General features: G+C 62.2%; 2 protein-coding genes across 2 annotated transcripts in view; one reads left to right on the top strand and one right to left on the bottom strand.

Moving 5' to 3' along the window:
- NPRL3 (NPR3 like, GATOR1 complex subunit) overlaps positions 1-9,142 on the top strand; it is a 36,650-nt gene extending 27,508 nt beyond the window's left edge. The window contains exons 7-13 of the mRNA XM_033101119.1: positions 286-423; positions 1,400-1,556; positions 4,443-4,549; positions 4,981-5,110; positions 7,078-7,270; positions 7,881-8,073; positions 8,926-9,142. Of these exons, the coding sequence (XP_032957010.1) occupies positions 286-423; positions 1,400-1,556; positions 4,443-4,549; positions 4,981-5,110; positions 7,078-7,270; positions 7,881-8,073; positions 8,926-9,091 (1,084 nt within the window). The 3' untranslated portion in view covers positions 9,092-9,142. The remainder of the gene's footprint in view (positions 1-285; positions 424-1,399; positions 1,557-4,442; positions 4,550-4,980; positions 5,111-7,077; positions 7,271-7,880; positions 8,074-8,925) is intronic.
- A 7-nt stretch (positions 9,143-9,149) lies between these two features.
- MPG (N-methylpurine DNA glycosylase) overlaps positions 9,150-15,560 on the bottom strand; it is an 8,558-nt gene continuing 2,147 nt past the window's right edge. Inside the window, exons 2-4 of the mRNA XM_033101120.1 lie at positions 15,321-15,554; positions 12,431-12,635; positions 9,150-10,043 (exon numbers count right to left, since the gene is read on the bottom strand). Coding sequence (XP_032957011.1) covers positions 9,670-10,043; positions 12,431-12,635; positions 15,321-15,554 — 813 coding nt within the window. The 3' untranslated portion in view covers positions 9,150-9,669. The remainder of the gene's footprint in view (positions 10,044-12,430; positions 12,636-15,320; positions 15,555-15,560) is intronic.

The following is a 15,560-nucleotide window of genomic DNA, read 5'->3' as shown; positions in this document are numbered from 1 at the left end:
CCTCGCACTCTGGACTATACAGCCCAGGGCGGGCCAGAAATACAATTCGTGTGTGTGTGTGTGTGTGTGTGTTCCTTACCCATTTTCTTCTCTTCGATGTACTGAGGTCTGGAAAGATGCTTTCTTGCCCTGGAGGTCTCCACTTGCAGTTTCCTCTGACCCTCAGGGGCGGTGTGGTGGGAAGAAGCACCCGTGGGCGGGGCTTTGTGCAACCTGTGTGCGTGGGTACGGGTGACCGTGTGAATGGGCGGTGGCCCCGACGGTAACGGTGCCCGCTGTCCGCAGCTTGTGCACGTCTGGCGTTGTACGGCTGCACATCAACAGCTGGCTGGAGGTGAGCTTCTGCCTGCCACACAAGATCCACTACGCCGCTGCCAGCCTCATCCCCCCCGAGGCCATCGAGCGCAGCCTGAAGGCCATCCGGTGAGTGGGGCCCCACGCACACTCCCCGCAGGGCCCTTTCTCTTTAGCCGCTGCCTGAGCTTTCACTCGTGACTTTGTTCCAAAAAAATTGTCCTTTCCTCTCCTGCCACAGAAATTGGCAGACAGGGCTCTCCTGTTTATAGAAGTAAAAACACACGTTTGTGTCTGGTGTTGCACAGAAATGACCAGCCCCAGGTGTCCTCTGGGCCCTCGGGGCACTGCCTGGGCGACTGGGGCTCCGTGCTGAGGTCCTTGCCTCAGGCCTGGGCACTGTGGGGAGAAGCCACACCACGGGGGGGACGTCATCTTCAGGGTGTCGCTCACTGGCTCTCCTGCATTTGAATCTGAACTGGTGAGGTCTCCACTTCTTAGTGTAACTGACTCCCTGCAAGGAAAGAGCTGAGCCCGGTCTCTCCCCCATTCACCCCCACCGATCAAGTCCCCAGTTTCCTTAAATATTTTTTAACTAAAGAAAGAAATTGGGCACAGTACAGAAAATCTGAGGATGTCAGAAAGCCAAAGCACTGCCGTCTTCCCTCACCCTCCTCCATCTGTGCTCCACGTCATGTCTTTCCTCCTTGGCTTCGTACTTATTTTTCTGTAGTTCTATTCATAGTCTCAGTGGTGGTTTTGCTTTTCCCATTTTTGGGACTCTTTCCTTAGGAAAGGTGCATTTATTTATTTTTTTTTCAATCAACAAACGTTTGCCGGGCAGTCCCAGAGGTGGGAGATGGAGTCGGGTTGTCAGGCCTTCCTCAGGTTGGTTCTGATTTTTTTTTTCCTGAGAGTGATCGTCATCCCTGCAGATGTTTAAAGTCCGTGGGACCCACTACTGCCCTCGTCTCTAATTCCTCCCGTGGTCTTTCCTCTCTGAGGTCCCGTCCTGTGGGCCCAGCCGCACCTTTGTGTTCCAGGTACACACCTGGTGCTGGGGGTCTGTGGCTGGCGTGTCGCCTGACCTGACTCTGCTCCGCAGCCCATACCATGCCCTGCTGCTCCTCAGTGACGAGAAGTCCCTGCTGGCCGAGCTCCCGCTGGACTGTTCCCCCGCCCTGGTGCGCGTGATCAAGACCACGTCCGCCGTGAAGAACCTGCAGCAGCTGGCCCAGGACGCAGACCTGGCATTGCTGCAGGTAGTGCCCTGGGGCCCGGGGACCCATTCGGCATAGGGACGGGTGGGTGTCAGGAAAGCAGGCCACCTCTGTCCAGCTGAGAGCTGCTGACAGGTGGTTCTGGGGTTGGCTGGAGGCTCTGAGTCAAGCCTGGCTTCAGGGCTGGCTTGTGAACTCACCTCGGGACTGACTGCTCTGCGTGGAGGGTGGTGAGGCTGCCGCAGAGAGGAGTGAGGCCGGGCACTGCTGTGGGCGCAGGGTGCCAGGGTGGGGTGGCTCACAGGGCTGAAGCGGGGACACAGCATGTGGCCACAGGAGAAAGCCATATACCCCTACTTCGCTGATGCGGGAAGTGAGGGCAGGACACGCGTGGTGGCGTTGACCACCCGTGTGTGGGTGTGTGTTCTGTGTGAGGTGCCATCCCCTGGCTGAGCCGTGTGTCTGTGGGCTGCCCTTTCTGACTGGATGGAGGGCCCCACTGCCCTGGCTGTGGCTCTCCCTGGAGCCAGGGCAAAGGGGCAGGGGACGAGGACAAGTCCCAGGGGGGAGAAATTGCAGGCCAGAGCTGGGGCGCCCTCCAAGGGACAGCCTGAGGGTGGGACCCAGGTTCTGGTGACAGTGGGCACCGTGTGGCCACCAGGGGGCAGCAGGACCTGGCCAAGGGACCTGTGGTTCTTGCAAAGGCCAGTCGGTGGCAGCGTCCCCAGGCTGGGCGGAGGAAGAGCCAGGGGAGAGGCTGGTCCATCTGGGCATCTGGGAGGCGCGTAGGGGAGCGTGTCACCAAGGCCTGGCTCTCAGGCCGTTTTCCCCCAAAGCAGTCTTTTTGGATTCTGTCGCCCAGAATAAGTCCTTCCCTCACCTGCACCCCATGGCCTTCCTCCACCCCCCGTGAAAACGTGTGTTGGGCTCTGCGTTGGTGTTTCACGGGCTCCTGGACTGGACCGACCCCGTGAGGCCCACTGCTTGCCTTCATAGCACCCACGAGACACAGAACCGTCGATGTGCTCACGTTCTGTGTGAGTTTGTCTTCTGACCAGTCCCTGTCAGTGGCATCTCACCTGTGAGGCAGCCCCTGTGTCAATCTTGGAGAGGGGCTGGCCCCTCTGTCCACGGAGGCGGCCCCACAGGGAGTCTGTCTGGACGCTGCATCTCAGCCACATCAGTGGCCTTGGACAAAGACAAAGCTCTGATGGCGTCCCCTTCGCGTCCCTGACCCCGCCTCGCCGTGGGGACACCGCTGTTGTTTCCCTGCACACCCACTGCTCAGGTGGTTGTACAGGAGCTCCCTGGGGCCCAGCCCTGGTGACGGGCCTACCAGCAGGGGGCGCAGTGGAGGCCCCAGTCCCCGTCCTGTGTGAATGTCACCAGATGATTATTTATTATTTTTGTGTTTTTCCTTCTTCTTTCTGGTTTCATTCTTTTTTTAAAAAAAAAAATTTCGGGGGGTCTTTTTTATTGTTTCACCGGATGCTTTCAAATCAGTCATCCACAAGTAAATATTTGGGGTGTTTTGGTCACGATTGAATTGATACGTTCTGTCTCGTAAAAGTTCGAATAGCGTACAAATCATAGACACAAAAAGAGCAAGTCCTCTCAGGACCATATCCCTGATGTGAGCCCTGGAGATTCCTCAGGTTTCTCTCTGTGTTAACGTACTCTCGTGGACTCACAAGACGAGGATTCCGCCGTACGTCACTTCTGACTGGCAGAACACTGCCCACAGACCTTCCCTTCCCAGTCCCCGGGACCTGTGGGGGTGACCTCGTGTGGGACTCGGCAGGTGGGCAGTGGTCCTGCATCATCTGGTGGCCCCACTGTGGTCGCAGGGGCCCTTGTCAGAGGGAGGCAGAGGGAGGCTGGCCGTAGAAGAGGAGGCGGGGATGGGACCAGGACGGGGCCACCCAGCGAGGCACAGCACCTCCTCCCCTCCGGTCTCTGGGCAGCGCTGCCCTGCCGACACCTGGACTCCAGCCACGTGCTGCTGACTGCGGACTCTGGTCTCCAAAAGGCTGGGAGAGGCGGGAGGTGGAGCCCCCTGGGTGAGGGTGGGGACAGAGATGGAGGGAAGTGGGCGTGTCCTTGCTTTAGAGCGAATGTCATGGGGACTTGGGATGAGAGCGAAGAGGGTCAGCGATGGAACTGAAATTTCCTGGGTTCGCGTTGGTGCTGCCACTGGAGGTCCCATGTGCCGAATGAGGTAGAGGTGTCCTTGGCAGAGTCGCAGGCCTTGCCTACATGTAGGGGTGATTTACCCCTCGGGGGACACTCAGGGATGGTGAAGAGGGGCAGCAGGCCCACCTGGGTGATGCCTGCCTGGGTGATGCCCGCCTGGGCTGGGTGGTGCAGAATCAGACATGCCCAGTGCCTTTCTCTCCGTGTTCTCAGGCCTGGCCTCCCCTCATGAGTCTGGAAGTGATTTCTGGTGTCTTGGCCTGTCTGTGACCCATCTTGATATCCAGGAGTACAGGAGAGCAGGGCAGTGGGGTTCCCGAGGATCCTGGGACAGAGATGGTGTGTGGGGTAGAGGGCATGTCCAGTGACCCCACATCCGTTGTCCCGTGGAAATCCATTGCCATGCTGGACCCCTGCGGGAGGTAGGGAGCCAGTCTCCGCCAGGATGGCCAGCCAAGCCCCTTGCTCAGCTGAGCTGACCCCATGATCCTGGGTGCCCCCCATGTCCACGTGTTCGTGGGACCTTTCCTCAGTGCCAGCCAGGACAGCACAGGGCCCTAATGGGAAACGACGGTCCTGGACCACCGGGGAGCCGTGACAGAAAGGCTTGTTGCTCTGAGCACAGACCACGCAGTGTGCCGGCCGCGCCCAGCACCCTGGGGGAGCCTGGGTAGTCAGGAGGAGCCCAAGTGGTCAGCCTGCAGGTCCTGGCCTGCCAGCCCCCTCTGCCCACAGGTGTTCCAGCTTGCGGCTCACCTGGTGTACTGGGGCAAAGCCATCATCATCTACCCTCTGTGTGAGAACAACGTCTACATGCTGTCTCCCAATGCCAGCGTGTGTCTGTGAGTACCTCTGGCTGCTGGAGGCGCCCCTCAGGGGAACGGGGTGTGGCGGGCAGGGCCCTCCAGGGGTGCTCCCGGGCTCGGCCCCGCCTCTGCCATGCCCGGCTTCCAGTTCTGGCCTGGACCAGCACCACAGCCCTTCCTGGGCCTGTGCTCCTCTGGCGCCTGCAGCTTCCAGGGAGGGCCTGCGTCCATCCATGTCGACAGCCAATGAGTTCGGGACCAGGTGCCTGGTGGGAGGTCGGGAGCCTTGGCCTTGATTTGGGGGCTCAGAGGGGCTCTGGGGTGGCCTGTGCCCATGATTTCTGCGGCCTAGAGGGAAAGCAGCTCTGTCTCGTCGCACTCATCCTGGTCTGCCCAGCACAGGCTCGTGGACAGGGCACATGGGGAGGTGGCTGGCTCACGGACACGCTTGCCTCCCCTGTGCCCAGGTACTCTGCGCTGGCCGAGCAGTTCTCCCACCAGTTCCCGTCTCACGACCTGCCGTCTGTCCTGGCTAAGTTCTCCTTGCCCATCTCCTTGTCAGAATTCAGGAATCCGCTCGCTCCCCCTGTGCAGGAGGTGAGTCGCAGCAGCTCAGGGAGCCCGGGGACTCCCCACCCAGTGTCAGTTCCCCATCCAGCGGCCCTCCAGGCCCCCACCCCCCTAGCTTTGGTTGGGGGGAGGCAGCCGAAGGGGCCTTGCTGTCCAGGTAGTCCATGCCCGACCAGGATGACAAAAAGCTGGGACCCCAGCCGGGCCACCTGCACGTGCTTGGCCAGCCACCCCACACTTGGGCAGCTCCGTCCCTCCCACCCCCATCCCCCGTGGAGGCCGCCCTGGCTGCAGTGGGTTGTTCGTAGGGTTAGAACTGGTAAGGGCCCTGCTCAGGAGAGCGCTGGCCTTTCCTGGGAGGGCAGAGCCACGGGGCCGCCGGGGGCCCACGGGTGGAGGATGCTGAGTAGCTTGTTTTCACTGAGCCTTGGCCCCACCCTCCTCTTCCTTCTCCATTGAGGTCCGGGTGATCCCTGGGTCTAGGCTCACGGGTCCCCAGAATCTCATCCGAGAGGACCCGGAGAGGCGAGGCCCAGGGTAGGCCCCCCCAGTGGGCCCGGGGCAGGTGGGGGCGTCCAGGGAGGTGTGAGGCGGTGGAATGAACGGGTGAGTTCTGTGTCGAGCAGGGGGAGTGTGGCCTGGATTGTCCTCTCCCCTGAATGCCTGGAGCTCCGGGCAGGGACCCAGGGCACGGCCAGGTGGCACAGGTGGCAGAGATGGGGCTGGGCGAGCTCAAGGCTTTGTCTTCAAAACTGAACTATTGGCTTTACTAAGCACCAGATCTGTTAGGCAAAACCAGTCCTGAAAAGCAAACCCTTTCCTTTATCGAATTGTGAATGACAAGGCGACTCCCGGTTCCTCAGGTCATTTAGATGCTGAACGCGGCAGAGTTCTAAATGCCGTCTTTCATGGAGGCTTTGGTTTCTAGGAATGGTGCCAGGTCGTGCCAGCTGAATGAAAGACACTTTGCATCCGCACCCTCCCCCTTCCCAGCAGAGACTTCCTGACGGTCTGGAAGGCGGGTGGATTTTCCAGGCCAGGCCTGAGGGGCCACCTCGTGCCTGGTCAGGGGGCCCAGAGGGAGCTGGGTTTGGCCCTGCACAGGCGGGGTGAGGCTGCCTGCCTCTCACCTCCCGCTCTTATGCTCTTATGAAGCCTCTTTGTTTCATTTCTTAATTGAATTTTAGTTTACAATCCTTTTCGATTTGATTTGGTCTGACCAGGTCATACATGTCCAGAGTGGACCCCTATTTCCATGCCTGGTCGGCCAGCCCTTCCCAGGAGGGGCCCCCAAAGATGAGCAAGTGGATGTGTGTCTGAGAACACGGGACACCCTCTGTGTGCCTTTTCCTGCTCACTGGTGCTGGAGCTCCGCCCACATAGGGCTTCTCAGGGCTCCTAGTCAGGTGTCTGGGGAGACAGTGGCTGCCATGCCCTGTGCACATGACTGTGCAGCTCAACAGGGGTCCCTGTCACTATACAGGCTTTCAGGGTGACCCGAGGAGAGGACTTCCTGCTCTCAGGACAGCTACCCACAGCCTCTTTCTGAACGTGCCCAGGCCACACGGAAGGCACACAGAGGCCACTCCGTGTGGTGCTGGGGCCCGAATGGCAGGGAGACGAGGCAGAGCAGGGCGGCTCAGAGTCGCGAGGGCACAGGGGCCTCCCTGTCACAAGTCCTGCTCCTCAGCTCTGGGAAGAAAAGGCCAGACGCTAGGGCAGCCACGTGTGTGGGGGGAGGAAGTGCAGGGGTGGCCCTGGCCCCACTGCTTGCCCGGCCCGCTGCCTTCCTTGGGGGAAGGGGACGGTTAGGCTCACAGAGCCAGCCAGCAGCGAAGGGCTCCTTCCTGCCGCAGGTTGGGCCCTGGGAGCTCATGCACCCCCTGATCTCGTGAGGGTTGTGTCTTAGGCCCTGGCTCCCCGATCCTCTCAGGAAGGGAATGGGGTGGGGATAGCCTCCCCACGCCCCAGGCCTCACCCTGCCTGCCCTGCAGACCCAGCTCATCCAGATGGTGGTGTGGATGCTGCAGCACAGGCTCCTTGTCCAACTGCACACCTACGCTTGCCTGATGGCCTCCCCCAGCGAGGACGAGCAGCCCCGCCCACGAGAGGACGAGGTCCCCTTCACTGCCAGGGTCGGCGGCCGCAGCCTGAGCACGCCCAATGCCCTCAGCTTCGGCTCTCCAAGTAGGAACCCTCTGCCCAGGGCATCTGTCTGGTTTGGCGGGGGGAGGTGAGCACCTGGGAGTGGTGGCCGGGAGGTCCGACAAGGGCCCTGCTGGGAATGACACGACACCTTCACACGGCCACACGCACGTGTACATACACCGCCCCTCGTGGGGAGCTGGGTCCTCGTGCAGACAGCCTCCCTTGAAGGACAGGGGACCCCCTCCTCCGCCTCCTTGCGCTTCTGTGGCTCTGAGGAAGAGGCCGTACCTCTGGGCTCCTGCCCTGTCACCCCCACCTGGGATCAGAGCGCATTTCATGGCATCACTGGGAGGAGAGAAGAAACCTCTGTGCCCTGGGGCCTATGAGGACGCTGTCACAGTCCCTTCTCGGAAGATCCACTGTGGCCACATGTGCCCCAAAGGCAGCAACCCATCGCCAAGCCCCAGGTCCCTGGGCTTGAAGGAGAAGGGGAGCTGGAAGGCTTTGGGGGCAGCATCTCCACCAGCCTCGGGCTTCCGGCTCAGCGCAAGGCCCCGGCCTGCCCAGGGCTCTCCGTCATCCATGTTGGGTGGGAGGGGTGTCCTTGGGGGACGGGCGACCGGCTACTTCCTGACCCATGCCCCCACAGCCAGCAGTGACGACATGACGCTCACCAGCCCCAGCATGGACAACTCCAGCGCAGAGCTGCTCCCCAGTGGGGACTCCCCGCTGAACAAGAGGATGACAGAGAACCTGCTGGCCAGCCTGTCGGAGCACGAGCGGGCAGCCATCCTTAGCGTGCCCGCGGCCCAGAACCCTGAGGATCTCCGCATGTTTGCGAGGTGGGAGCCGGGTGCCTGGGGGCCGGGGCCGTCCAGGGTCAGGGCAGGAGGTGGATGGGGGTGTACCTGACAAAGCCACCCAAAACCACTGATGACAGAAGGCAGTCACCTGTCAAGGCCGTGTCTCAGGCACTTGGTGTCCCCCCCCATGCACCTGTGTGTGCCAGGCGTGGGACGTGCTGTCTGTGGCTGACACCGGGCCTGGTGCTTCTGTCTTTGGGAGTCTCTCCAGCACTTCCGGGGTGTTTCCTGTCACATCCTCGGAAGCAGCAGCACGTTCTCTCCTCATGGGGCCTGGCAGGGACTCTTCCCAGGACTCTTAGCCGGGGGGAGGGTGGGGGTGCGGGGGGGTCCAGGATCCCCACATCATCGGTGACGCAGACTTTGTCACACCCACACTTCACTTGGGGGACACTGTCGGTGTGTGGTTTTCTGGGAGACGTCAGGCTATCAGGGACCGAACCCTGTTAAGAAGCACCTGCCAGGCAGCTCTTTCAGCTGCTGGGCCAGGCCTTCTCCCGTGCCAGCCCAGCCGCAGACACCCCGTCTGGACCCAGAGCCACGCGGGCTCGCTGCCACAGTGGCACGAGAAACAGGCTGCTGGCAGACCTGTCCCCGTGCTGCCCCGACCGTGTCAGGACGCTGAGGGTGGGGGTGCCCTCCGGGCTCAGGTGGGCTCCGGGGTTGAGCAGCCCTGGGTCCTCACAAACCCCCTTTAGGGGCCCATGGTGGGCGACCTCTGCGGGGAGGGTGGGGGCGGCTGCCTCCCTGGGCGTCTGAGCCGCCCCCCCAGCTCTGCGTTGCCTGGGGAACAGAGGCTAGCCTGCGCTGGTGCCCCCGCCCGCCCCCCAGGCTCCTGCACTACTTCCGAGGCCGCCACCACCTGGAGGAGATCATGTACAACGAGAACACCCGGCGCTCGCAGCTGCTCATGCTCTTCGACAAGTTCCGCAGCGTCCTGGTGGTGACCACCCATGAGGACCCCGTCATCGCCGTCTTCCAGGCGCTGCTCCCCTGAGCCCGGGCGGGGGGTGGGCACCCGCGTCTTCCCACCAGGGCTCCGTCCCTCCCTCCTTCCCTGCCTCCCGGAGGCCTGCGTCCTCTTAGCCCCAAGGGGTTCCTACCCTCTGCGTTCTCACTCTCACCTGGTCCTCCAGAGTCCCAGTGTCTGAGCTGAGAAGGTGACGCCCTGGGGGGAGCGCCCGCGAGACATGCTTCCCACACGCAGATCTGGGCCGCCCGCTCCTCTACCTTCCTCCCGATCCTGTGGGTGCTCCCTGCCCCCTCCAGTGCTGCCCTTCCCAGACGGGGGGTGGGGGGGCCTAGTGGCCGGCCTTCCCAGCTGGTTGACCTTCGCTACTGCCCTATGGGCCAGCAGGAGGTTCCCCTTTGCCACCCGAGGCCGTGGGCCCCCCGTGGGGTGGGTCAGGCCTGGCTCTGGGTATCCTGCGGCCCACACAGGGCCCCGGATGTCCCCATCCTGGAGGAGGAGCTGACCCCTGAGGGCAGCTCGGGCTGAGTGAAATACAAGCGGCACTATTTTCTAGAAAATGAAGCATTTATTTGGTTTTTAAACAATTAAAAAGCCTGCCTGGCTCAGGCCTGTGTGCCCCGCTCAGCCGCTCTGTCCACCACACTGACCCAGGGGCTGCCCTGGATGTAGAAGCGCAGGGGCTTCTGGACCCACTCCCCGGCATAGCCAATGCCCACTCGGGCTGCTGCCACCACCGCTGGCTCCCTGGGCCCGGGGGGGCCCTGCTCCAGCCACACGGCCTTGTCCTCGGCCAGGTCCCGCTGGTCGAAGCTCTTGTCGATGGCCAGGGCCTGGCAGAGCTTGGAGGGGCCGCTGCAGAGCTCACGGTCCTTGAGGGCTCGGGCGCTGCCCTTCCGGTGGGCGCTGCGGAGCTGCCGCATGGTCTCCAGGCCCCCCAGGGGCTCCAGCGCTCGCAGCAGTACGCATGCCCCGTCCCCTGTGGGACAGACGGACAGGCGATTGGCTCTCTCTGCCCCAGGGCACAGCCAGCGCTGCAGGGGTGACGCAGCTGCCTCGCTGAGCACCCCGTACTCAGGCCCTGCCCCGAGCCTCTGCCGGCCCCCCCCTCCCGCACACCTGCACCCCCAAGACCCCAGGAAGCCAAGGCCTGCCCACTAACTGGGAAGAACCGTGAAAACGCTTAGTGAGTGCTGGTAGCTGGCCTCTGGTTTGGTGACCAGCAGCGGCTCTGAGGCTGGCACAGGAAGCCTCAGACAGCTGGTCCTGCCCGGGCATGGTCACCCCACCAGGAAGCAGGAAGCAGGAAGCCTCCGGCCTGGCCTGGGCCCCGCATCCACCTCCACCCACTCGGTGTCTGTTGGACTCGACAGAAGGTTGGCTCAGCAGCTTCTGAGTGTACACAGGATGCTGGGTAAGCCCCACCCCGTGACCCAGTGGGGAGTCTTGACAGGGCAGGGGGAGGTGCCCAGTGTCCCTCCCTCACCTCCCTTGGGATCCCCTCTGGCCCAGCCCTCTCCCACCAGTCCAGGCCAGAACCGGCCAACTGACACCCCAGGCCCCGAGGCTCACTCAAGAAGACGCATCTGTCCACATTCCCACGGCCCTGCAGGGCCGGGAGCAGCGCTTCCTGGGACCGTGGCCAGGGGAGCCTGAGCCCAGCTAGGCTGCTCTCCTGAGACCCCAGTGCTCCAGACTCACAGGGCCCACCCCAACGGGTGGCCAGGCCAGTCCCCGTTCTTGGGCTTCACCCACACGCGCCTGTGCGTCAGCATCTGGGAGCCAGCCCTGCCTGGACACAGCAACCACAGCGTCCTGCACAGCCAGCAGCTGGCAAGTGGGGTTTCTGTGCCCAACGCCCTTTGTACCTCAAGATACACTCAAGGGCAAGCAAAGCCTTGAAATTCTAGTCCCCCTGTGTCCCTGGGACCCTCCCAGCCAACCAGCCTCGGCGTTTCCTGTGTCCACCCTGAGCCCCTGTGGGTGTGACACGTGTCCCTCACTGAGACACCCCAATTGGGTCGAAGGAGCAGCCCACCCCCTTCCTTCCCACACCCCCTCCTGAGTCCTGCACCCTGACAAAAGCACAGCACCCTAACCTTCCCTCCCTAACCCTTCCACGGCCTCAGCCCTCCTCCTCCGTCTGTACCACCTGTTGGCCCAGCAATCTCACCTGTGTGCCTCCGGGTCATCTGTGCCTCTGCCACCCGGCAGGCAGGCAGGCAGGAGTCATGACCTCGGGTTCCCCTCCTCCCGGATGAGCCCTGACTGCACCCATGTGGTTTCCTGGCCCCCAAACTAGGTGTTCCTGGCGCATCTTGGTCATGTGTCCAGAAAGTAACACACTACCTCCCACACCTGCCCTGTGCACTGTCCCCTCAGAAGCCCTGGCTCCCTCATTGACCACAGCGCCGGGCATCTCTGGACTCAATCTCTCTCCCTGTCTGAGTTCAGTCCCACCTCATGTTGGTTCTGTCACCCAACAAAAACGCGAAGACCACATTAAGGTCTCCAGGGTGGTAACAGGGCCCTCGGGGGTGTCCCCGCCATCCTCTCACGTCCAATCACTCGGTTTCATGTAACACCCTCTCTGTGCCAGGCACAGGGCCAGTCCTGGGTGCCCGCATCTTCTAGCCCCTGCGGCTTTGGCACTAGACAGCCCCCGCCATCCTCTCCGGGCACCCACAGCTCCCAAGTCACTGGAACCGTCCAGCAGATGCGTGTGACAGAACAGGACTCCAGGCCCTCACTGTCCTCCTGACCTTGGGACCAGTGGGGTAGGCTTGGTAGGCAGAGGACACTGGGCTCTCCCCTCCCAGCACAGACCTCCCAGAAAACAAGCCACCTGTCCAAGGACAGGCTTCCCCACATGGGCCCCACGACGTGAGTGGGTTTTCCTGGGAGCACGACACCAGCATCTCCCCACTTGGCACTATTGACACCTGGGGCTGGGAGGTTCTGTGCTGGGGCTTTTCCTGCCAGCTGTTCAGCATCTCCCCCCAGCTGTAATGACCACACGTCTCCGGATTTTTTCCCCAGGGCAGAATCATCCCCAGTTGAGAACAAGTTATGATTCTGACCCCGTAACTGGCTGCCAGGCAAGGGAGCCCAGCTCAACCCAAATCGATGCCACCCTCCTTTCCCTGCCACCAGCCCTTCCAAAGTGTACCCTGGGTCACAGGCGATACCAGCTCTGGGACGAGTGGCGGCCTCACGGAACTTGTCTGCCCTGGGTTCAGGTCAACCCACGACCTCTATTCCGTGGGGGCCCCGAGCCCGACCACCCTGAGTACAGTCTGAGCTGAAACCCCGACCTGGCCTAGCAGTGGCGCCGCGTGTGCCAGCCCCAGCCCCAGCCCCGCTAACCTTGGCTGGAGACATTCATGCAGAAGTACATGCCGTAGATGAGGTACACATACAGGGTCCCTGGCTTCATAAACATGCCACGGTTGCGGGGGGTCTGCCGGCCGCCCCTTGAGTGGGCAGCTTCGTCCTCTGGCCCCAGGTATGCCTCAGTCTCCACAATGCGGCCGCGGAGCTCTGTGCCATCACTGAGTCGCCGGACCAAGACCTGCTGGCAGACAGGCGTCTGCTCAGGGCGGCAGGGGCTGGGACCACGCCACCTGACGGTCCCCAGTCCGGACCTCACCGCCCTACTCAGGATGCACTAGGGCCAGCCAGGTTCCCCTCAGTGTCCCGTCCTTCCTGCTGGGCCACCGGACAACAGGCCCTGCAACAATGTCACGTCCACAGGATGCAGCCATCTCAAGTTCTGGCCGTTGCTGGGCTGCAGACCAGTACGAGTCCTCTCAGCCGAGCGGGGCCCTCCATCACCCTGCCTCCTCCTCCCTGTGGCCCCCTGACCTTGCTTGGCTGGGGCCAGGGCAGCGTGGCGGGCAAAGTGGTGTCCCCACGTGGCCACCTGGGACACTAGAGCCTGTGGTGCTCCCTCTACCTGGACTAACCACCAGCTCCCATCCACCCAGCTCTGAAAGGCCTTTCTGAGCAGCAGGGCTGGCTGCCCCGCCCAGCACCCCTGGCCTGAACCCTGGCCCTGGGTGTGGCCAGCTCCATAAGGAATGGGTCAGTGCGGGCAGTGAGACAGGGAGACAGCCGAGCTGCGGTTGGCTCGGACCGTATCCTGGGTGGGGGTGGAGCCAGGAGGGGACAGAGGGGCCGGCCGAGGACAGGGCGCAGGGCAGTTGCCAGGGGCTGTCAGGCCAGGAGAGCACCTAGGAGAGCAGCCCAGGCCACAAGGAGGGCCAGGGGAGCGCTAAGCGTGCCCAGGGGCCAGGCCCTCCCTGCGTGGAGCCTTTCGGCCCTATGGCAATGACTGTTTCTCGGCTGTGGGACACAGGATGGCCTTGGGAACGGCCAGGACTCATGCCCAGTGCGCAGAGCCCCAGGCCTGCCATGTCCAGGAGGCACAGTGGAGTTGTGGGGGCACGCCGCCTCCCCAGGGACGCCCCAGCACCTGCCCTGTCTTCAGGCCAGAGCCATCAGTTGGACGGCTGGGCCACCCCTGCCTTAGCCCAGGGAATCTAGTGTGGCCGGAGCCAGGGTCGGTGGCACAGGACGAGGAGGTACGTGCCGGAGCCTGGAGACTCGGTGGGGTGGTACAGGAGGAGGTCTTCCTGCAGACGGGGAGGAAAGTATGGGGTCAGGGCCTCCCCGGAAGCCCATCTGCAGGCGAGAAAGGGAGGCCCTGTTCCTTCCCAGACGAAGCCTCACTTCCATCTTTCCAGGACATCAGAGGGGGCATTCTTCCATTAGCTTCACTCTCCGGGTTTCCACCTGTTTCCACACTTCTAGGAGGCCTGGGGGGTGGGGAGGGGCAGGTGCCCTCTGGAGAGGAGCTCCCCCTGGTCTTTTTCTGTCTTTTTTTCTTCCACTTGAATTTTCCGCTCTGAATTTCATTCGGATATTGTTTCCAGATGGCAGACGTTGGTTGTCCCCATGCCCGTCACAAACACATCTCCTCCTTGCGGGTGGGGGCGCCTGGGGCAGGCGACACCCTTCTCAGTCGAGAGAGAGGGTTACTCAAGAGTGCTTTGGGTTGTCACGGCAACTCATTGCTCCTTGCAGTGACCTGTTGAGGGATGAGCCAAGACTGGCCAAGGGGTCTGCAAGGACATCCACTGGAAGGTCCCAGAAGAGGCTGTCCACCCTCACCAAACGTCCACAGGCTGAGACACTCCCCTCTCCGCCCTGTCTACCCTCGGGCTCAAGCGGGCATGATGGGAGCCTAAGGGAAGACTGTGAAATGTTGGGGGCCCCAGGGCCCCTGACCTGATGCTGGGGCTCCCCTGCCCCACGTGCCACGCTTTGTGAGATCACAGCCCTCATTACGTAGGGTGCTTCTAGAAGGATCTTCTGGCTCTTGCAGCTGAAGGCATTCTCATGGGAATGGAACCTGGTCCTTACCCACTAAATAACACTTTAGGATTTGTTCCTTGCGGCACCCAGCTCCTGGCACCAATTTTCCTATTAGTCACCAAAATCGATTCACCTTGGCCACTTGAACCTACAAATAGCCCCATGAACAGACCCAGGGTTGGCCACGGAACCTCTAAGAGGGACCAGAAAGGCAGGCCTGGAGTTTGACACCCACACCCAGGTGGTGCTCCACAGACGTGGCCCAAACTTGGCTGTCACGAGCACACAGGTCCTGGGCCGTCCCTGCTTCCTACTCCCGTGCTGGACCTGCTCTGAGCTGCAGGGGCCCCCGGGGAGCCGGCACTGCCACGGGGAGCTGCCACGGGGAACAGGAGACTGTGTCAAGGCAATCCTGACGCTGGGCGGCCCATCGGTCACGGCTACAGCCACAGCTTTCATGTGACTAAAAGCTGTCACTACCGCATACGCAGGCCAGCTACCCAGGGCCACTGTGTCGGACGGGGCAGGCAAAGGCCGCCCCTCACAGACACCACAGGCCAGCAGTGGTGAGGAACCTGCCCTGAGAACGGTACCAGGTGGAGAAGGCTCAACGTCCTCAGTCAGCCTTCCGCCCAGGCGGGCAGGCCGACAGTGGCTCCCCTGCCTCCGCCCAGGACACAGCGCACTAGCCATCTCAGCATTCTTTCCATCTGATCCCGGATCCACCGCCTGCCCCCAACGCCTGAGGTGACGTTATCAAGGAACAAGTGTGGCTAAAGCAGCTACCTGCATGAGAACAAGGAGTGCCGAGACAGGGACCCATAGATGCTGCACGGGGACGACCACTTCCGCAGAGGCCACGTCACGACGTTTACATTACCTGTCCCAGAAATGCCTGGGCCAGGGGCACGGCAGGCTGGTTGAAAAAATCTGATCCCAGTCTCGGAGGGTGGCCTTTGGAACTTGAAAAATAGACGCTGCGTTGGGGGGCCAGGGTCTTGGGCAGCTCCAGGCGGGGTTCCTTGGGGCAAGGTGTGTGGGCTCCATCGGGCGGGCTCTGAGGCCGCTCTGCCACCAATAGTCGCTGCTTTTTTAGCCCCAGTTTGCGGGAAAGCTGGAA

This window comes from Rhinolophus ferrumequinum (genome assembly GCF_004115265.2).
Source record: "Rhinolophus ferrumequinum isolate MPI-CBG mRhiFer1 chromosome 15 unlocalized genomic scaffold, mRhiFer1_v1.p scaffold_54_arrow_ctg1_1, whole genome shotgun sequence".
Lineage (NCBI taxonomy): Eukaryota > Metazoa > Chordata > Mammalia > Chiroptera > Rhinolophidae > Rhinolophus > Rhinolophus ferrumequinum.
This window is presented reverse-complemented; position numbering and strand designations above follow the sequence as displayed.